This window comes from Opisthocomus hoazin, chromosome 5, assembly GCF_030867145.1.
Source record: "Opisthocomus hoazin isolate bOpiHoa1 chromosome 5, bOpiHoa1.hap1, whole genome shotgun sequence".
Taxonomy (NCBI): domain Eukaryota; kingdom Metazoa; phylum Chordata; class Aves; order Opisthocomiformes; family Opisthocomidae; genus Opisthocomus; species Opisthocomus hoazin.
The window spans coordinates 11,575,334-11,599,474 of record NC_134418.1 but is presented as its reverse complement, the minus strand read 5'-3'; the positions used below and the strand labels follow the sequence as shown (position 1 = coordinate 11,599,474).

General features: G+C 38.8%; 1 protein-coding gene across 3 annotated transcripts in view; it reads right to left on the bottom strand.

Annotated features, from left to right (window-relative positions):
• Positions 1-24,141, bottom strand: part of DOK7 (docking protein 7) — a 73,912-nt gene that overhangs the window by 13,725 nt on the left and 36,046 nt on the right. For all 3 annotated transcript variants that reach the window (XM_075420425.1, XM_075420426.1, XM_075420424.1), the window contains one exon: positions 2,530-2,572. In XM_075420425.1, the coding sequence (XP_075276540.1) occupies positions 2,530-2,572 (43 nt within the window). The remainder of the gene's footprint in view (positions 1-2,529; positions 2,573-24,141) is intronic.

The window sequence follows — 24,141 nt, the reverse complement described above, 5'->3', positions numbered from 1 at the left end:
TATAAATAACAAAGGCAACTAAATTATTTAAACCAGGATTAAATGATTCACCCCAACTTGGTTTTTTCCATTTAGTAATACAATCCTGAATTGTTGCTGCATTGACGAACACTTTTCAGCTTGCCATTAGAATTAGACACATTTCTCTGAAGTCGCTGAGGCTATTGCTCAGCATATATAAGTAACAGTAGAAGGAGAATGTCATCACCCACATTCACTACCAATAAACTGAACAGTATTTAAACAATCGATCCTGACTCTTTAACTCCATTTCTTGCCACAGAACTGAGGCATTCAAGCGGAAAAATATTGTACAGAACACATGGGCACCTGTAGCACTGGAAGAAGTGGTTTTGCATTCACACAGTGTATTTGAATGAAGATACAATACAATCCTTTCAGTGATAAAAAAAAGTGTGTTTATGACTAAGTGGACTGCTACACTAGCAAACATTATAGCTGCATTTTGGATCCTCGTACAATCATTCATGCTAGTAGAGGTATCTTTCCAAGTACATGTGCAAGACAGGTTTTGAAAGTAGTTGCCTCAAATTAGTGTGCCCCTATGTTATTCTCAACAATGAATTAAAAAAAAAATCATACTAGAGAAACATACAAAAGTTCTAATGCTGTTCCTTTAGTCCAACAGAACTGTTTGAATGACCGGGCAGCACCCAGAGACCTTCAGTTAATGGCTTCGACTACAGATGGTAGAAGCAAAACATTTAAAGACTACAGTATTATTTTGAAAGATTTCCAATCTTTTGAAAATTCATTTATACTTTAAATGTTCCCATATATGAAAGACAATACTTTAAAATTAAAAATCTGAGGATAATAAAAATGCAACGAGACAGAGAAAACGGGTTTCTTTTGTATTATGAAATGTAGTGTAGTATCAAAGAATAAAGTTTTACAGTCAGATAATAAGACTATTTGAAAGATGAAACCCCACAAAGATAGTAAAAAACTCCAGTCACTTTAGATGCTGCATTTGCCTAAAGCATTTATATTTATTCCAACAAGTATTCAGCTCTTCTCTTATACACTATTTCTCCCAGACATGAAAACCTATCCACTGAAATTTCTTCAGTCTTGTGTTCTCCCTTTCTGTTGATCTAAAAATCTGTCGTGTATTTCTAAACTTCCAATTCGTTTAGTGATAGGTTTTATCAAAACAGCTAACTCCTTCATCTGCGAAAATAGTCTGAGATTAAGTCTTTGTCAGCTATTGTTTGCATCCACAATTAATTTGCCACTGAAATTAATGCAGAAATTATTTTGTACCCACCACACAGAGCTACAGACCTAAGTTCCCCTGTATTTACACACACTTTAATTGTAAGTGCTCTGGTTTATATAGGTTGATCAGAGGACTAGAAACCTGAGTACCAGAAGGAAAGATAATATTAGAGTTAATGATCCAATTTGTGCTTCTACTTACACGTCTATAAATCAAGAGTAATTCCACTGACTCAAGTGGAATAACTAGGAACAAGATCTGCTAAATATTTCTGGATTTTCTCCTGCTAAGACAGAAAAAGGAATAAAGTTACTTATGACCTTCTCCAGAGACATCTCCTGATCCTAGTTACCTTACTGGGTTTGTTCAGACAGGTATCAGTCAGGTATACTTCTTTACGTATTTGCCAAGGTTTTTAAAAGCAATAAAGAAACCCAAGCACAAAGAGCCGTTTGATGTCTATTGGAAGAAGACAGCCTGAGCAATTTAGTGGATTTGCTGAATTCTCAGGTAAACAGTTTAAGAAATATAAAGACTTTTAGGATACTAAACAACTTCCTTGCACAGATCTCTCTAAGGAATAAGATGGAGACAGTACACAAAACCAAATGCTTACAAAATGTTATCTATCTTTGAAGTGAAAAGATGATACAAAAGGTGCCAGACCAGTCTGGCTACATTAGACAGAGAACTCCAGGTGACCAACACCTTCTACTGATAGGCAGATTTACAATGAAAAGCTAGTCAGCATGTTACCTGTGCCTAAACAATCTTTCCAAGGCCAGATACTCAGCTTCCTCCCTTTAATGGTTTTGTTGGTCAGTCAGTAGTTCCACTGACATGAGAGAAGCATCTCCATGTTTCCTCTGGTAACGATCCATTCCTGTGGTTTTGTGTTGTTAGAAAACTGGGTATACACACTGAATGTATAAATCAAGTCTCCCCTTGGTGTTAATATAGCCTAAAAAGAACACTTTCTTGACTTTCTTCATCTATATAAGTAGAAGAAGCACTAATCAACTTCATATGGAAGCTGACAACTTTGAACCTCTTTAGATCACAAAAGAAATGGAAAACTAAACATATTAATATTTACAACCAAAGATACTACAGATTGCAATGTATTTCATCATTGCCAGTCATGAACTGCAGCCACAAAGCCAACCACAAACAGGATACCTCTCAGTGTAGTCTAATTCTGCCTCCATAAATCTTCTGTTTCTCTCATCACAATTAGGGACTTAAACATTATTCTTTAACAAAGCAAATGACTTAATGGCTCCTACCTGGTAGAGCTGGTAAGACTCCAGACTGTAATACTGCTGTTCCCTAAAGAAAACAGAAAATTTTAGAATGAAAAATCTTCACAAGAAATAGAAACTTTACAAATTATAGGAAGACTGGCAGAGAAATCACTTCACCATCACAAAAGCTTCACAGGTTTTAAAATCCAGAACCGATGCAAAGGTGTTCAGACCTGAAGGTGTTTAGAACATGCATAAGTAAGCTACAAAACTTTTGTGTACCTTGGTAAAGGCTAACTAACTTGGCTTTGGGTGCTTTGCAATAACCGTAGCAGGCACCTTGAAGCTTAGCTCTATTGAATCAGTCTTGAATTAAACAGCAAAAAGAAAATTTGATATTCAGAGGCAGATGATACCAAGTTGGAGTAACAGAATTAACATATGTAAATTAAGGCCATGCCTATATTTGCTTAAAATGGTAGGTGCCACAAGCAGACCAGAGCTTGGCGTGCTTCTGACTCAGCTCCATAAAACCAACATATCTTGTCCTAGAGCTCTGATTGACTTCAGACTGCCTACAAACCTCATCTACGACATCGGAGTCTTTCTAGAAAAGCTTTGTGCCATCTCAGATGCTTCATATTGCTCGGACCATGGGGGTACAGTGGCAGCCAGGGCACATCAAAGCGGTCAGGCATAGAGTACCCGTGCCCATTCACACTTAAGAGGAAGCATGTTCCAAAACATGCTTGCAGGCCAGGTTTCTCCCCAGCTACACTGTCTATGTCATTCAAAGCTGATCCAGAGGGCACTCTGGCACTTCCATCTCCAGATGGTGTCGGGGCTTCTCCTGCACTGCACCATCAAGGCAGGGTGTGTGGTGAGTCTGGTCTGTGCTACTGGCCACCACTCTACCAGAGACACCTCTTGGATCTCTGTGACCTTGGTGAGATAAAGAATTCGTCATCATGATTCATTCTTTTCAATAAATAAATGTGTCTTCTGGAATTTGAAGTGGAAAACCACTATATACCTATTAGAGCTGAGCAAGAACACTGCCTAATTCCAAAGCAATAAGTTTCCATTTTATATAACACCTGACAGTAATTTTCTTCACCTAAATGCACAGACTTGTGACCTCTGATAACTCTCCATTTCCTATGTTTTCTTATTGCCAGCTTTTCAGTCACACTCAGGACTTCACATGTATCTTCCCCCTATACAAGCACTGTATTGATTTCCCAAAATTTCTCAACAGAAAACAAAATAGATTATTTATGCATTATCCATGTGGAAGTCCAGGTCATACTAATTGCTGCACAACATTTTCTTAAGCCAAACATATTAAGATGTAAAGTTCATTAAAGGTGACTATCATGAAAAACTGTCAGTGCTAGCAACTAGGTCCAACTTCAGCTAAGAACAGGGAAAGGCTTTTTTTGATTTTGACAGACTTTTCAATGAACACGAAAAAGATTGGAAAAAAATTACACTGATTCTGTTTCAGCCAATAAAATTCACATTAGAAGACCTTAATTGTAATAATTGGGGTAGGGGGGTGGTGTAATTTTTTTTTTTTTAAATACAGTTTTGAAATCTGCAACATAGAATGCTTTCAACAGTGGAATAACACACAACATGCAGGATGTTTCCGCCTGACCCTATTGCAAACATGGAATCTGCAGCTTTGGTATTGAGCTTTTATCATCGCTGAATATTTTAATATACGAGACACTGAATTTGAGCAACTGTTTAGAGCAGAAGTAGAAGGAAGGGGTAGGAAATCAGAAATATGGTGAAGATTTAATTTCTCAAACAGAAAAATATCCCATAGCATTTCAGAAAAAGAGCATTTTATTAATTTAACCAGAGTGGATGTTATTTGTTTCTATAGTTAATCTGTGCCCCCCACAGAAGTTGCTGCTTTCATCTGGGGAATATGCAGAAGTATCTGCATAGATCAAGGACAGAGGACTCTAGAGTCCATTATTAGTAATATACTGTATATTTAGGTAAGAATATTTTTCCATTACAATACAATTGCTGTGAATTTTTTGTCACTATTACTTATAGCAGACTTGAAAAGTGCTTTTTTCCTGCCCTCAGTAACTTGTTGGGGGTTATCTAACACACAATAGAAAAAATAATTTCCCTGACTTTGGTTATGTCTGTGAATGTAAAGCAGATTATGCTGCCTCTGAAGGTAGCATCTTCCAACTTACTTAACGGAACAGAAAGTGGCAGACTGCAGTCACGAAATGCATAAAAATTGTATCTTGTTAATGAGAAAGGATCTCGCAACTTTGTGGCAAATTTTTTACTTTTAAAAACAAAGCTTTTATTTTTTTGGCAATTTGTGGCATATGGGGGGGGGGAACTGTGTGTTACTTAATTTACAAAGTTAATCAAAAATTGTTTGGGGAAGGTGGAAAAAAACCCCTCTATCTTTCTCATCTTTCTCACCTTTGCCTCTAGATTCATAACAGCCTTGCTGTTATTCAGGACATGGGCCTGATGCATGAAACTAGATAGTAAGTTGGAAAAATATTTTTAACTCTCTTTGCATAAATGCGTTACACATCAGAATATCCTAAATTATGGAAAAATTATGGACAGAAATAAAGCAGAAAACCTGAAAGGAGATTGAAAGCTCTTTGAAGAAAGAATGGCATTTTGGTTCTTTGTTTATACGTAATCTCCCAGACAGAAGTCCTCTTTCATCATTGCAGATGTTACAAGCCACAGTAATGCAAAGAAACAAGGAATAAAGTGAATATTTTTATGATTGGTTTCTTCTCATCTTTTAGCGAAGTTATTTGCAAAACAGCATATGCTCTTACTTGCTAAACAGCTCTGCTCTGCTCGCCCTGTAAACTGAAGTTATAACTACTTGATTTAGTTGCAAATTAGTTTTGCTGGTTTTCTCACCTCTCAGCGTTGCACAATTACAGCACTTCTGCAAGAATGAGGATTAAAGTCAGCAGTACCAAAGTGTTAAAAACATTTCAGTTGCAGAAACCTTTTTTCAGAGCTGTGCTGCTTAATGTGAGTTAAAACTCAATCAGTGGGGCTTTCTGACCTCTGAATGTGAGTGAGAATTCAAACCATATCTGCCTTTTATTCTGTGCATCATATATGATATGGAAATAACTGAAAATTAAAGAGAGATCTTTTTGTTAACATGGGTACGGTTTGTTCAACAACAGAGTCTTATTTCATGCCTGCAACTCCTAGTTACTCTTATAAAATAAATTCTAAAAAGTTTTTCATAAAAATGTACAAATTAGATAAGATGAGAAAATGTATAAAGGCTAGACAGATAAGATCAAATAAATACTCTTTCAAAGTCATTTAGAGATTAGATTATACTTGACAAAGAAAAATGCAAAAAAGCTAAAAGAAGTTAGATGTGTGAAATTACACTAGATGTGGGACACTGATAGAATACCACTGAAATTATAGCGAACAGATGAAAAACAACAAATAACTAAAAGAATCAGATATGATTAGATAAAAAAATGAGTTTGAGATAATAACAAAAATAAAACCAGTCTTTTGTTATTAAGTGATTTTTCCAGACTGTAAGGTTATTGTCTTCATTTCCATTTCAATATGACATATTCTATTATTTCTGCAACTCTTAGGCCTCCTGCTGCAATCCTTGGTAAGAGAGAGACTTTACTCACTCACAGCAGCTACCACTGAGGCAACTCAGTAGAAAGAATGGTATCAGAGACTTAAAAGCTACATATTTTAATTCTACAAAACTCAAACAAAACATGCTTTTGTCTGTAGGAGAAACTTTTAAAATTATTATAGCATAATGTACAAATTTAAATACATGGTTTTCAAATGCAAAGTATAATACAGACCTCAACCTACCACACAATTACATCGAAGAAGAAAAGGGGTGAGTGACCTCACTCAAATAATATGCTTTTGTTATGCCTGCTATGATATTCAGATGACAACTAACAAAGCAAGTATCTAAATCCTGAATATCTCACAATATGATTCATAAATATAAGTAAATATCTTTCAAATGTAGGTTCTTTTATCTGTGACCCACGAGCTGAGTGATGAAGAATGCGATGCATGGTTGTCAGTTCAAACAACCTCACCACTACAACACCCACAGTAAACAGATATGTACCACTTGTATATCACCCATCATGAGCAACATATCCAGGGCTATTTTAACTCTGGGAGTGATCTGGCTGCTGTCAGATGACACGCATTTTTGATGTTCTGCTTCCAAATATCTTGGGTAGCGTTCAATGATAGATGTTAGGAGAACCCACTAGTTTAATATGCTGGATCATTATTCATAGATTAGCTCTGTTGCCCTAAACAGCTAAACAGAACCTAAGCCTTGGCATTTATTTCTGTGTGTGCAAGTAACCGTCACAATACATAACCTTTTTTACAATCAAAATGGGATTCCCCCTACCGTGTAAATTCGGTGTCTTTGTCTTCCCACTCCTTTTTTTTTTTTCTTTTAAAGTTCCACTTCATTTAATTCAAAGTTTCATTCACTTTAGATTTCATTAAATATATGATTTACTGATCAGTTCTCGTTTAAAAAAATTACCAGACACAACTATTGTCCCATATAGAGAGCAGTCGCGCCTACCTACTATTCTCTATATACTCAAACCACTTTCCATGGACTACGTAGCCAATCCTGCTCTGCTGCAACTAACAGGAGTTTTAGTCTTTGTACGTGAGATTGCTTCCAAAGTCCAGATCTTCCAGTATAAGCTCCACAGCAAGGAACAAATATTACTGTACTGCACAATTACCTCTTGGAAGTTTTGCAAGATTCATAGTGACAAAAGGTGTCACAACTGCTTTGTAAGCTCAACTCTGTGGTATAGAAAAGGAGCCAGGAGCTTGCAAGTCAGAGGGACAGAAAAAAATGACAGAAAATTCTGTCGTAAGAGTAATCCCTCCCATTACTGGCTCTGAGGGTAGAAACTCATAGATAGCTGTTCCACATAAAACACGTTATTTTCAAAGAACCAAAACATTTTTGTTATGGTTCCTAAAAAGGAGGAAACCACACTTCCAAGAAAAAGTAGATCTGCTTCTTTAGATTGTAATGCTGAGCTGGGCTCCATCATCACTGGCAAGAGGAATAAAATGCCATTTGCCTGATAACTGTCAACATTTCAGACACACCTCATCAGTTACAGCTTATGTCATTCCCTTTGTGTATCTTTAGAAATAAAGCTTTTCTTTCAGCTCATCAAAGTTTGGCAGCTTTTCATAGCTCCGTTATTCTGAACCTAGGAAGAGCTAGATGTACAGATTTTTAGGTGTCATTTGCCTTAGTCTAAGCACATGTGTGAAGTTTTGCCCCAGTCTGGGTCTTCAGACTGGAAGAAGAAAGGCTGGACTTAAATGAGAGGGTCTCAGCTGCTGCTTCTTATGAAAGAGGAATTCGTGCTCAACAGCGATGGGAGCAGCTATTTGCACTGTGAGGTTTTTATCCAGCCCACACCAAAAATGCACTCATAAAAGGAGAGGACGGATTGTAACCTTGGTCAGCTGCTTAATTTGCAGGAAGAATATATCTAGACTTTTTGTGCTCTCCTTGCCTTTATTTTAAAGCTATTGCGCAGTATCAAGGCCATGCAAAACACCCTGTTATGCAACAGAAGACCACCAAAATCATGACTCAAAATCCAGAGGATGGTCCCCAAAACGTGGAAACTGTGAAGCAGACTTCTCTCACAATGAACACTTTCACGCCTGCTGCATATAGCTGGTGGCCTTTCCTCACAATCCCTCTGACTGCTACACCTAGTTTGTATGTAGAGAGAGGCAGCAGATTACACTTACATTATGTAGTTTATGACAATATTATCTTGAACTGTCAGCAACTTCACGAAGGAGCAAAGGACGCAACAAGAAATTCTGCATGAAGATTTTGAAATTAGCATCACAAAAACAGAAAGTGTCAATTGCTTTTAGAAAATGGAAAAGAACATGTCCAAAGTTCTGCAAAGCTCAGGTCTTTCAGCAAAAAGAAACCAGTTCCTAATGCAACTGACAGTTAAGGTACTTTCCTCATGAGGATTAAAGAGTACGACTTCTGCTTCGAGCAAATCACCAGAAAAGTTTAAAGCTGGAATGCTTAGGCTGCCACAGGAAAAAAAGAGTTCCCAGGAAAGGTCAACGAATACAGACACATGGTACAACCTTTAAAGGTCATCTGCTTTTATGGGCTGTTGCACAATGCCTAGCAGTTGATCAGGTTCTGAACAAAAGATGCAAAATTGTTGAATTCTGTGATCCTTCGTAACAACTCCAAATGAAACAGAAACTCCTGTCCATGGCATGCTTCAGGTGCAGGGCTCCAATTTCAGCCACAAACTTCTGATTACTCAGCTTCATCTGTCGCAAGCCAACTGTCAGCTTACAGAAAGATTGCTGAAGTCAGTTCAGAAACATCTCAGTTTGCTCAGCCAAGCTCAAACATCAGCTATTTTCTGAAGCATGAAGCTGGCGATTGCAGTGGCCCTGGCAAGCTGTGCTCTGTGTCACATTAAAATACACCTCCTAAAACCTGTGGGAGACTCACAGCTCAGCTCATCTGCAAGTCACAGGTATTTAAACAAGAGATGAGAAAGAATGGAAAGTATTGTTTAGTTCTAGTCCAGATTAGTGTACCCGTCTTCTCCCTCTCACGTTTTTACAGAGGAACTCTTCAGCTGTGATTTTGATATGCTTCTGTTGAGAGGAGCCTTCTGCTTCTTGCTGTGGGCCACTTGTCACCCAATCCAGAATACAACCGTTGGCATCAGAATATGACCATTAGTTCCAAAAATGACGTGTCTTTCCTTTAGCATGCTCTGAAACTGCCCGCTCAAGGGAGATGAAGAAAAGCTGGGCTGAGTCCTCTGCCACGACTGCCACAAAAGCCGGTACCTGGCTCCAGCTGCCTGGCCTCCATGGTGAGACAAATGCCGTCTCCAGCTGCCAGGTAGCAGCAACAGCCCCAAAATTCAGACAGTGGGGTGGCAGTGCTGAAGGGTCACATTTCAAGCTCTGCTATGGTATTATACGGGCGTGGGCAAGCTGACACAGCAACACAGAACATGATTTGCTCTTGTCTTTTGCTTTTCAAGAAGTGACCTAGAATTGCTACGTACCAAATGGTCACTCCGGAGAGTGTGCTGAACAACTGGACTGTAATGCAATTACATGGTCACATATCATTTTTTCCACAGGACATCTGCCTCGTTCACTGCACAAGAGGGACACATGTGTGGGTAAAATCAAGCTGGCATGAGCAACTGTAAATCTGTCAATTCCTTAACAGCGAGCAGCTTAACTTCTCAACCTAAATAACATCCTTTTAACATCACATACATATCTCATGATGTACAGAAGTATTCTGACAGAATTCTAAAGGAAACAGCTATGCAATACCATGCAATACATACAAATATCTGGTGAATATCAGTGAAATTTGTGTGTATTTCCAGGCACTACTACAAGTCAAGCTTGCATACTTGTAGACAAAAAGTCAAGAGTGTGTACAGCTGGCCCAAAGCAGTAACATTCACTCCAAGTAGACAGAAAAGTGAAGGCAAAAACACCAAACCATCATAAACTGTCCTAACACCAATATCAGCTAGACAGCTTGTGGTTACAGAAAAATGCCCAAAACCACAACAACTTAAGAAACATACGTAGAATAAAGACACTCTGCCACCTCCCTCAAACACAGATTTTGGTTGCATCTTGCAATTTTTTAAACTAATTTCATAAGGTTTGAGTTTCTCATGCTTCTTCAAAAAGATAGTACAATGGTTCCAGATCAAACAAGATTACTGAATACTTCTGTGAATTTGAGAGTCTGTCCTACTTAACCACAGGTAAAAATCAGCAGCGCTGGTTTCTGCACAGGTGGAAGCACTTCATTACTTCGTGGAGGTTTTGTAAGTTCAGATACAGTGACAAGGTGCAGAGAGAGATATGCAGTAGCAAACTCTCTAGGTAGATCTGCACAAGCAACTCAAAAGGAAAGGTGGACAGTAATGATTATAAAGATTGCTGAACAGATGATCTCATCTAAGCTTCCTGACAGACCCCACAACACAAAGACACCGGAGCATGATCAGAACCCATGTCACTCCCACATCACAATACAGGAGGACTTTCATAGCAGGAGCCAGGAGTAGACAGGAATTCAGCCAGCCAGAAGAAATGGCTAAGCCAGACATAGCATACAGCCTCAGAGACCAGTTTTAATTCAATGTATTTGATAAACATGGCTAGAATTGGTGCAGGAGTTTGAAGGCAGGAACTATAAACAATTCTTCACATAAAATAAAAACACTTTATGCAAATGTCACAGGGTGTATTCATCAAACATGACAAATGGGGCATAGCATCTCCTGATTTCAGAGCACAGAACCCTAAACAAATACAGCTGTGAATTGATGCTAGATACATAATCAGACATATTAACATCAGCCTTCACTGCCTCCTCTTTCATCAGGTGTATCTCACAGCAGTCATTCTGCCACTCAGGACACAAAGACTCCTTACGCAATTGGCATGAAAATAAACCGTCAAATACAGTGAGCTCAGAAATTATAACTTCTTTTTCTCCAGCTATGAGGTTCCTCTTCAGAAACATTCAGGCCTAAGATCCAGGGCAGATACCTCTGATATACTCTTAAGGTTAGTGTACTGTATATTCCTAGGGCCAAAATACAGACAGCCAATTCCTCCAGGTGATAAAAGTCAGATACATTGTCCTCCCCCTAACTCCTCGGTTGAGCTGTCATGATTTACAGTAGCAGAAGTTCTGTTCCGGGATTTTAAGGAAATGAACAATTTTTAATTTAAGCATAAGACACACAGCAGATTTTCTAATTCAAGATAGAACTGACAACATTTTAGAGATGTTTTAATAGCACCATTAGGCTCCTTTTTCCCCTTTTCAGAGCCTTGTTCAGCTAGGCTCTCATCTCCAAGGGTACATACAGAAACTCCAGCTGTAATGCTTAAGCAAAAGCGTTCAAACACACATTGGCCCTGACTGTTGAAGGTTCAGCAGTGCACCCACAGCATTGCTTTAACCATTCACACTGGCACAGGTGAACACAAGTGCTGTTATTCATAATGCAGCTGAATAATAATGCATGCAGTAGCTTTAGCCGTGCAAAAAGACAGAATGTGTTTCTGTTTTAGAAGTGGTAAGGCCTGTATGAACAGGTAGATGTTTATTAACAAGAAAAATCAATGTTAACAATAATGAAATATATATTTGTATTCTTATAGAAAGACAGTAAAATTGCAGGCATCTGTGACTACAGCTGTATTTTAACATGAAAAGAAGGTTATTTTAAATTGAATATAGTTCTGATAACTGGGGGGAAAACATCTTTTCTATTCATGCCAAAAAAATCTTTTTCTTTTTTTTTTTTTTTAAATGGAGACCAGCACTTCCAGAGTCCTATCAAGTGCAATAACAGTATCATGTACACAGTCAAAGAGGCTTCAGTTCCATGTATTCTGGCTTATATTCCATATATTCCAAATTCCAACAGGGGGTAGCATTACACTATTACAAGAACTTTTGATATTTAAAATACACTCAGTTTCCCACATTTGCTAGTCTTAGCTTCCTTGTGCAATAGATCTGTTAATTTCCACTCATTCTGCACCAAGTGAAAACCACCCAAGGCAGAGACTCCAGCAAAACTACCATACCACTGAAAATAAGGCTCAAGTGGGGCCCAAACAGGCATGAATAACAGCAGACTTGACTCTGCTGTGCAGATAATGAGCAGTGTGGTGTTCTCATCTTCTTCTTGCTCAGCATGCAAAAGAAACAGAAGAGGCAAGATGCACATAGCCTGGATGCAACAGCTTACATGATTCATTTCTTTTGTATTTTAAAGTTCACAAGACTAACTGTGCCACCACTGAGCATCTCAGTACTGCAGAAATACCCGTGAAATTAGGAGGGCTTGACAAGTGGGAAGTGCTGTTCCACATTTTCTTAGAACATCACATCCCAATAGAAACAACGGAGTTCTGCTGCAGTAGCAGCGTTAACCCGTTTCAGGATTTTAAAATTCAGCACAAAAGTACTGATTAGCAGGAAGGTTGGAGAGACTGAAAATAAATGAAAAGGACAACAATTAACATACATATATATACCCACAAAGGGATTCAGATATCCTTCATCTTTTGATTAGCAAAAGAGTGATTTATGGCAAATTTACACCAGAAAAGACATGTAAGACAAAAGGTCCAAAAATCCATTCATTTCTTGGCACTGAGACATTCCTTCTCTGATGAGGAAAGGGGATGAGCTTCAACCAACATGCATAAGAGACATTACACATTTTTCAGTGACAAATAGCTCTTATGCCACTGTACTGCGAAGTTTCCTAACTTACCACAACTATTCTTGTGCAAAACCTTCTGATTAACAGAAAATTAATTCCATCAATTATGCAAAACTGTATAAAGTATCCATTTTACTCGAGTTTTCTGTTTACAATAAGACTTTAAATTCAACTCATCTTTTCATGAAGAAACGGGATTTTTTTTGCATATACAGAATTGAACTACAATGCTACAGCTACAGTGACAAACAGTAAATACAGAAGGGCTGAAATGTGGGAATACTTCAAAAGCTGGCAAAGTGAAATCTCAGATGCTAGAGACATATTAAACCTACCTCTACAGATTCTTAGACATGCAGAAAGTTTATGTTAAACTGTAATTACCATTTAGAAATGTTCACCTAGTAACTGCCCTAAGAAGTGTCTGTTCCTCCTTCTACTTCCCACAAAGAGTGCTGCTCCTTGGTGAGAGCTTAGCTTGTGCTTGCACTAAAAATACACTTGGGCCTGTTTTGTAGCCAATGGAGCCATGCCAGTTTACATTAGACAGTTATTTGATTCCTTCCTTCCAACCCATTCCACACAAAGTCATGAAGAAAAGAATCGTTGTTATAACCTGTGCATCCTGCTCCACACAAAGAGAGAGCTAGAGTGGGCTTACTGATGAGCCTATGAAGAATAAAAGTGAAAGCCTAGCGATATCATCTTCACATTCATTTTCCTTCTTTTTCAACCTCACATTTACAGCTAAGGTTAGTCAACTTCTCCCAGAAAAAAATGATTAGCAAGATAATCAATGATCATCACTAGAAATAAATGGATGGAACTAGAAGGACAAATAAGGGAGAGAAAGCTCAAAATAGTAAAATTAAGACGTGTTTTCCTTTATCCCCAGCCCATCACCGAAATTATGGTTTGTCAAAGGTAATGAAACTATAATTAAGCTGCACAGCTTCAAAGGATACAGATACTTAACTATGCATGGGGGCTGTTCACAGCCTTCTCCTATATCAGAGAGCACTGCTATAAATGATTAGGTATAATTATTTCTGTAGTTTCCCAAAGCTTTCTGTAGCAGTTATCTCCATAGCACATGTGTTCTGCTTGACTTTGTGTGTCAAGGAATGAGATGAATTGGCAAACTTCATCTGGAAATGTTTTCCTAGTGCTACAGAAGATTCAAGTATACAGTTACTAGCCCTGATATACCCCACTTAGCACTTCTCTGTCCTTGCAATAAACCAGAGGTTTATATTTCCTTAATATTTTCCGGGCTCAAATTTCTTGTACTTTCAAAATTGCTTCCAATCAGCATTGAATTAGCAGAGGATTCCACAGAATCCAGACTGCTGCGGAGGATGTGGCTAGAGGAGAGGGAACACAGCCAGAGTTCATGTCCCACTGATTCCCAGCTGTTGAAACAGTCATGTCAGTTGATTGACAGCTGGCTGCTGCAGTTTGTACTGTGAATAGCCCAATATCCTCATGTGACAAGACTTAGGAGCACAAAGTAAAATTTAAAGCCCCTTTTCCATCTACCCTTTGGACTTGTGTGGGATTGACTTGCTTCAGAGAAAGTCTCGAGGACTGCTTTCTTTCACCTACCCAGCTTTAGGAAAGGAAACATGGAAATACATAGAAGATAACGCCAAGGAAGACACGCAGGCAGGGCTTGTGTGCAGTAAAGGCACTTTACTGCAGCCTCGAACTCGTATGTAAGACTCTGGTATTCACTCACCCTGACACGGCTGTCATTTACCATATGGATCACATGAACAGTCACTTGTGTTGAGCTTCACATCCCCATCCCGCCCAAGGAAGCTCAGTCTAACTTTTACACACACACAAAAATTATGTGTTGTTACGGATGTATTAATGCCTCAAACTTCACTGGAGCTGAAGCAGAGGGGATGGAAAACCAACATTAGATCCACATAATGTTTTTCCCCACAATTCTGTCTTAAGCCCATGGGTTGAATACTGCCACGGGCTCCCTGAGGCAAGTTACAGTTTTTCAAGCGACCCTTCAAGATTCAGAATGTTATTCCACTAGCAAGGATGGCCAGAATGCAGGGAGGTCCTTCCCTCCACTACGTCATTTAGGAATGGAACAGAAAATGTTGTTTGCAAGTGGTAAAAAGTGGGGTAAAGAGCATTTTTGTAAAAAGGATTTGCTGGGTTGCTCAGGTGCAGTAACTTTAAGGTTTCATTGCATTACCTTGGTTCTGACCCAGACTTCCTACACTTCGAGCTGAGTTTAGCCAGCACCACAGAAACTCAATGGTGAGTATCTACTTACTTGAGATGGGACAACTGACTAGCTGAAATACTTCTCTGCAGATCCTCATACAGCTTGAACTGCTCCAGAACTTCCCTGTGGTCAGCTGCTCCCACACCTCTTACTGCAGAAGAGCTCAAAGTTTTACCCAATCCCTATTCAGGCAAAATGGCTTTTGATCTCAAAAAAAAAAAAATTTTAAAAATCATTACATAAAAAAAATCGCAAAGTTAGATTTGATGGCATGTGCTTCTCCAAAAGAATTTAAGAAAAGAATACATGAAGAAAACACAATTATGTTTTTCTTCTCTTCCTCTGTTGTTACAGCTTGGCTTCAATTTAGTCATATCCTCAAGCATGTTCTTGATATCTTGGTCCTTTCTAAACGTTAAAAAATTCTTTAACCCTCAGGCTAACCCCATACTTAGAAAGAACTGATTTTCAACTGCCATATCCTCAGATTCAGAATTTCTGAATCCACTGAGTGTAAAGGTCACTGCATTAATAACTTCTTTCCCGTAATTGCAGTTTCTGAAAGACCACATTCTTCAAGCTCAATTTCACCACACACAAAAAAACTGTTGAAATAATGTATTCGGTGCCACTGCTATGTTATCTTTCATTTAATAGAAAATCCCTCTGAACTATTTGTTGAACTTCCAAAAATTAGTGATAGGCTTGCCAGCCTTCAAAAAAATAATGTCAAGCAGCTGCTCCATCCTGGCAACTTGATTTTCTTCTTTAGTAACTCTTATTAATGAGTTCCTTTTCTGTCCACAGTTCACATGAAAGGCAAACAACTTTCTGGCTCACTCTCTGTAGGCTGGAAAAACATCACTTTTAATATCATCTTTAGCACTTCAACAGAGCTGTCCGCATCCAAAGTACTGTAGAAACACCATCCCATCAGTCCGGACAACAGCCTTGGGAAGTAAACATTACTCAGATACAGATATTTCACAAACAGATAGACTGAGGTAAGCTGGTCAGAGACACAATCGTAAAACCACAACACAAAATTCCTAGATCAGTCCGTGTACCAAGTTTCTCACCTCTGTGGCACACCCTGGGATTCCCCTCCTAGTCAAAGTTAGATGGTGCCCAACACACCATCATCTGCACTTTGCCATCACAAATTCCTGCTGGGTGTCTGCATTAGACAACAAGCTTTACAGCACAGCATGCGGGTTTGTGAAACACATCAACACTAAGCCAGGCAGGGCAAGAACACCAATGTTTAGTATGGATTCCTCCTGTATTTCCTGAGGTCCAGAGAAATCAGCCTCACTCTTCCAGTCTCTACTATGTGGCTTTTTGCAGAATTGCCTTTCTTTTCTGCTCTAGACAAGTTCCTTAGTATTTTAGCAGAAGCATTCCTAACCATGCATAATAAAGCAATACATAAAATTGCAAGGAAACTTTAAAACAGTCCATCGTGAAAACTGTTTAGCAGGCATTTCTATACCAGAATGACTTACCCACATTTTCTAACCCTCTTGCCTATGGAAAGTATTAATTCTGTTCCAAACATACAAATATTCTTCAGTGATTCATTCCTCAAATTGGTTTCAGTGTATTTTTTTGTGGAGCAGGTAATAAACAATTTTCAGTGGATTTGTTGCCGCACTTGCCATTTTCATGCTAACAAACACCAGAAATACATTACCTGTATGAAGATGTTGTTACCATATTATTAAACTTTACTAAGCCAGTATTAGGAAACACTATTTGCCCTTCATGAATGAAGTAATACAACTTGGTACAGGGTTGCACAGTTATATTAGAAAAGGTAAGAATTTGCCTGCATCACAACCTCTACGACTGGTACCTTAGGGATCTAATCTGATTACTAGTCCATATGGGATATTATCAGCCAGACTGAAAGTATTGCCATAGCTATCTTGAAGTAGTCAGTATTCTGGGAATCTTGAATTACTAAAACTGATTCCACTCATAGGTCTAGTCATGAGTTGTGAAGAAATTTAAACACAGTTTGTGTAATTTTGTTGGAACATATTTCATCCTTGTAATTTATATATTTCCAGTTTTCAGTGGCTCTGTCAAAAAGGGTTGGTAGGAAAGGTCACAACCCTACTGAGCATCTATTTTCAGTCCTCTCATCTACTCACAGCAAGCTGCTGTAAACCCTCCAGACATCCCATCCAGATGATTGCTATCCTACTGACACTCGCCAATTCCTTCTGAGCCATGCAATTACTTTGATATCAGTGACTGTTAACCAAAAGTGAATATTGTCTGCATAGCCTTCTTTAATCCATGATTTTAAAATACAATGTTGGTGTACATTACAAACATTTTGCAAAAATGCAAGTCAAAGAATTGAGTGTTTTTTAAAATAACTTTGTTTATGATCTTGCAGAAGGAGGTGAACCACATGGGAATCAAACCTAGAAATCCAGGACTGCACTGGAGTTATTTCATACAATTGTGAAACAGTTTGTGTTGGGAGGGAGCTTTAAGGTCATTTAGTCCAACACCCCTGCAGTGAGCAGGGACATCTTCAACTAGATCAGGTTGCTCAGATCTAGTTGCTTCCCTCCAAGTTCAGCTCAACGTAACCCATGTTTTCCTAATCACTTTTTGTGATTTCTTCCTCTGCAGGTGAATTTTACTTTCTCCCTTTCAGAAGATGAAGACAGAAAGCGTCTGCTAACACTTCATAGTATTCTGTAGAATTTTTCCAGAAAGAAATGGACTTTTATTTAGAAAAAAAGGAGACAGAAAAAAACCCTTCCATTTTCCATTGGCCACATTCCAAGCAATCTGATGAGTCTCTCTCCAACTGAATCAAAAGCAACAATGCCACAAACACTGCATTCTGAAGGGAGTAATTTTTTTCCAGCCTTTACTGTCAGACTCCTCCTCTTTCAAAACATTTATTTCTCTCTCTCTTCAGAAAAGCTATTGCTCCCAGCAGAGGAAGAAGTAGCCATCAGTTGTAGAAATAACAAAAGCTGTTTTCCAGCTTGATACTGTTTCGGGGAGGAAGTAGATTTTTCCATTTGCTCATTCTTATGGTTGTAAAAGATCAATACTGTGGTTTATCAATATCTTCACTGGCTCTTCGGTAGAAAAGCAATCCAGCAACATTTCTATTTAGTACAGAAGAATTAATTCTGCTGAGCTATGTTGTCTATATTCCCTCATGTAGGAAAGTGCTCTTTTCTCTTGACATTGTTAATATCATTTCACTTACCAGTGCTTCTGTGGCAGGCACTTCTTTTCCCATTACAGACCATAGCCTGTCTGCTCCACTTAGTGCCTGATCCCAAGAAGTGCCAAGAGCTTAATTCTTATTATTCTGAACTCAGATTGGAACCTCTATTCTTAGCATAAATGCTGGGGGCATTCCTTCATGATAGATGGAGAGTATCTTCGGTACTGTTTTTTAGATAAGAGGTAAGACAGTCTCCTAAAGTGCCAAAAGCAAGTCAGATCGACACAGTTCTGGTCAGGTTGGCATGTCCTGTATTTTACTGCAATGTCTCAAATCCTGGCATGTCTTGTATTTTACTGTGATGTCGCAAATCCAAAGTCCATTAAGTGACCTCCTGCAAGCAAAGCTTTGGAAGAACCAGGTCACTTCTAAGAGCCCTCATCAGCAACAGGAAGGTAAAAGGAAGCTAGGTCTCTTGCTGATTTTTTGGGAGTGAAGCCTATTGCCAAGAAGCATTATAATATTGTACAAAATAGCAGTGGTAAAGTGAGAAGAAAAAATAAACTTCCTTTCCCTGTGAACTGCTGATAAGCAACATCTCAACACAGTGCATAAGCAGACCCAACAGCACCTTAGTATGAGGATGGGAGTTAACTCTGTGATAGACTTGGGATCCTGGCCAAAACTACAAAAAGGAAATAAAAAAGAAAAACAAATCAAGCTCTAAGCCTGACACTACACTCACCTCTTTTATGCCCCTTTCCCCTGCCAGTTTCAACTGGAGAACACACTTTTGCTGCAATTTTTGATTGGCACAGTGTTGTGTGCTTTTGTCAGCTCAACCAGCTCCAGAAATGACTGTATTTCATTGTCAAGGACAGCAACGATCATGGATTTCTTCTATTTCAGAAAGATGTTGTGGGGAAATTGATGTATTTAAAGATGCCTTTGAATCTGTGAAAAGCCCCAAAATAATACTACTTCACTGCAAAAATTTCAGAGCCTTTTACAATAAGTAAAATGCCAGATTGCCAAATCTCTGTTCAGTACAGTCACCTAATTCACTGGTGATACATGTGATACTCACTGCAGGTTAATGTATCACAGTCAGGACTTCAAGAAAAACAACTGGAATTAAATCCCAAATGCAGGTTTTCTAATTCATGCCAAAAGCCAGTAGTACCCAGAATCCGTGGTCATCAAAGCATACGGAAGCCTTACAAACACACTGTCACTCAGTTCAGTAATACTGACGACTGACTTCCAGATTCTTCTGAGGTGCAAACTGTTCCTGTTATAGTTTTGACAGTGCGTGTGTTGCCTAACTGCCCAGAGCTCTGAGATTAGACCAGAAACACAAATCGAAACACTGTTGTCGAAGACGACAAAAGCATCCTTCTCAACAGAGAATTTAGATAGCCTGTAGCTTTCTTGAAGGTGGGAGTAAGCATAATATGTTACAGCATCACACATCAATAATGTAAAAAAAAAAAAAAAAAATCTTTGAAGAGAGATGTAAAAGGTGTGTAAATAATAATCATCATGTTCTTATACTTTCAGAGAAAGCGGGGAAATAAATATACCGCAAGATAAACACATAAGGTGTTCAGTCTCATGGGAAAGAGGTAATCGCTCCAACAGAAAAAAAATTAGCTATGTTAAAGTTGTATATAATAATATATTGCAATTTCTTTACTATTTTAATCTACATTAGAAAAGTACCTGATTAAAAGCCAAAAAAAAGAAAACATTCTCAATTACATGGATGTGGCAACGTAGTTTGCAGCCCCTATGTCTCGAGTCTCACTGCACAAGTTCACACCTTACAGGCCTTCTCTTTTACCACTTTCAAAAGCAGCATCTACAATGGAAGGAGACACACCAGCTAAGTCCAGGGTTAAGGGTTTTGTACAGTATTTGGAAGACCAAGACTATATTCCCAACCATCTACAGGCTGTTCATGACATGGTTAAATCAGTCCAGGCAAGACCACAAAACAGGCCTCAGTTCAAGCTATTTAGAGTTCAAGCCCCTCGTCTGCCTGAGGACACATCAGCCTGGTTTCTCTCTAGGCTTTGGCTCTCCTTGCTCTACAGCGCACAATGGAAACACAGATATTCATAGCAACGCCAGATCTAACCAGAGACTCTGCAGTTGCAAAACGTTGCATGTGATTAACAAGCCCTGCAGGGACATGGTGCTGCACGATTAAATACACTGAGTAAAGCGCCCTCTCCAGGATCACAGTACAGACATGCACGTGCCTTCTCTTAAAGTTGCAATGCAAAATCAAGCAGTTTCTACAGAACAGACTAAAATAGGTAAATTTCCTACCAGCTAATCAAAGCATCTCCCTACTTAAACCAAGATCCACATCCCCCCATGGCAGGTACCAGATCTCCCTATATTGTACAGGGAAGGGTTCTTAGGTGCTCAGAGTTACCCAACAAAACCCCTACTCTTCTGTGCATCATGACCACAGCATTGCCGTATTTCCACTTACTACAGATTCAAATTTTGAGGCGCACATTTACTGTGGTAGCAACGACTATACAAATACCTCACAGGGGATATGGGTGGACCGGCTCCTAATCTGGGACCATTGGCTCCAAGGAGGTTTTGGTATTTTTAAATGATCAATTAAAATAGGTGGCTGAATACCAATACAGGATTGATGACAACAGCCACACACAAATTGACACTTTCTTTTCTCATCCATCATAGCGAGTTAACTACCAAAGCAGTAACCAAGCCTATATTTCTACATACATAAGAACTTCCACTGACATAAATATGAGTTTAGGGTGAGCTAGAAACGCATAAAAGTCATTTCTACTAATAGGCAAAGTCATTCCTACTAATAGGCACATTTAGAGCTGTCAACAGTGATTTGAGTATAACAATAAGTAGTGTGAAGAGACAGCCATAATCATTCCATATTAATTCAGCTTACAAGAAGATGAAGGTCAGGGGACAAAAAGCAAAGTAAAACTAAACCCAGTACTTGTCAGATGGAAAAGGACAAAAACAGTTGGAAAATAATTTTATTTTTCAGACTTCTAAGAAAATTTACAAACAATGGTGGTGTAAAAAAAAATGACACCCTATAAAAAAGGTTGACATCATTTCTCAAACTATAGCATCAAATGAAGTTACAGAGCAACAAGCGTACAGTGAAATTCTATTTGGCAAATTAGTATTAGCTAAGTAGTTGAAAATGTAATAAGTCTAATAATAAATCTCTACAGCTTTCTCAGAAATCCCATAACAATCCAACATTCTGAGCTTAAAATATGCTTACAATACACAAAAATTCATCTCTGCAATCATCTATAGCACTGAAATCACCTAGGCAAAAATTACATAGCAAAGGCACAGCTTGTGAAGTTTGTAAAGGACATCTTGAGCACACTACAAGAACATACAACAGAAAGCAAAACACCCTGCATGCTTGCTTATTAATCCCCAGTATCTAATATGAAATAAAATATAGAAATAATAGAAGTAATATTTAGTGACTTGCTTCACGCTCATTCTATTCTTCATCCAGAGTGAAACAGAAAGTCTTCCATGCCCTATTTTCTGTTTGAACCTTGGCACTTTCCCAGGGTATGTTCTCCCTATGTTCACCATCGTCCTTGTCATTAGTGGACCAGGTGGTTCTCAACCTAGTCAATCCCAATCATGAACGCCACCATGCCTTCCACATATGCATGTCTTTACCCTGCAACCTGTCCCCAACTCTTTACATGCTGAACTCCAACACACACAGACAACGTGCCCAAATCTAACCTCGATTTGCCAAAGTTTACATACAGGGCAGAAAACAAACCAATGCTTGTATCCTTTATTACTGCTGTAGAATTTCCCCTATTCAGGTCACTCACTTTAAATAGCAGGCATTTAAAAACCATCAACACAATTTAATTAACAGCTTAATTTGAAATGGCAAAGGAACTCCAAACACTGGCACACTAAAGCTGTTTGAACAAGAATTTGAATATAAGTGATAACCTGGTGTCTTCATTAATCCATGAATCAACTGCTCCTGGCCCTAACTGCATCTTAAACATGTTCTGTTCGGAGCACAAGGAAAAAGAATGATTTCTTAGCTACAGCCTATGGGTTTGTGCTTCCACTATAGTCATCATGAGAAAAGCCAAAGAAGTTGTCCATTAAACACTGCTAAAATAACTCACCTTGACGGTTCAGGACAACGTACCAAAAGGTTATTTTTTCTTTCAAAAGTAAAAACAAACCCATGAATCATTCCATTTAATGAGCCTTCTTTCCCGAATGCTTACAAATGGGTAGGGAAAACAAGATAAGAAGCAGATGTACATATCATATGCTAAAACAAGAGTTAGTAAGAGTGTTGCACCAGTGTTTCTCTCACTAAGTTTGTTTAAATATTCACAGTTCCTGAAATTCTTGCCAACTGATATTCTTAGGGCAACTAGAAGCACCATGAAACCTGACAGCACTTCGCAATAAAAGATCTGGGTGTGTATGTTTTTGGGGTCAACAGACAGTTAAAGGAGAAGTGATATCATTTAGCCTTTAATAGCTTTGAAGATATACAGTGGAATACTCACTTTCAGCTTCCTGTATGCCACAGATGTCCAGGGTAAACTTTGACAAATTCATGTCTAAACGGACAATTCAGATCACCCAGAAACATTTAGACCATGTGAGCTAACTGTACCTTAACTAACTCTTTCCTCGTTGCCTATAGCAAAGCCATCTTGGAGTTTTCTGATCCCAGAGCAGAGCCCTTCTAGGAATCAGTCTTGTGCATTTTTCCAAACTTCTCTCTAACTACAGGCCACAGACACAGGAAGGCAGCAGCAGATACACTGCTGTGCACCCTGCTGTCTGCGCTGCAGAAAGTGCAGAAGCAGGAGGCCGAATCTCAGGCCCTTGAATCCAGCCAAGCTCTCCGAATTAGGCTGGAGGCCTTTGGTGCAGGTGGTTGGCAAGGATGGTCTTGGAAGAACACTGATCCTAACGATCAGTGGGGGCACAACCTTAGCCTGTCACACCAGTGCCTCCCTACCTCCCAAATGCTGCGAGGACATGACAGAGCAACACCCAAGGTGCTGTTACAGAGGCTATACAAGCCTCAGACAGACAGCATTTTCTAATTTTTGGACATGTGAAGGCAGTCGATGAAAATGCATGAAATACCTCATGAGAAGAAAATAATCCCTCAAGTTTATAATATTTTAAGTTTTCTTTATAACTTACTGTACACTCAAGCCGTTTTCATGGCAGTGATTTATGCAATCCCACATGCTGAATTAAAATGTACACACTTCAATGGCAACACTTCATTACTCCAACAAAAGCCTCTCTTGATGAATTCCCTACTTCACACATTCCTTAATTTGAGCACTCCCTCTAGCCTTCCCAGTCTTTCAACAGCTCACCAACACAAACAGCTTTACCTTCTTCTAGTTTAGCAAACACATTCACCAAAAAAGTCTTCTCCAGAACAGGTAAAAACAGAAATTTTTTCTCCATACAGCATACAATTAATGTATAAAGCTTACTGCCATAAAAAGCCAAGAATTTAGCAATGTTCAAAAAGAGCTTATGGGAATATCAGTCATAGTAACAGATACTGGCAAATGTGTGTAGAAAGGCATACGAATCTCCATGCCTCAGGTTTTAAGTCTTTACATGACTGGCGATCAAAAATAGTTTTTCCTGCAAATACACTGTCCTGGTAGTACACCACTAATGAGTTTTTGTATCCCTCCTCTAAAGTTTGGCCAGTTATAATACTGGATTAGTTGATCTGCTATGGATTGCCATGCTAA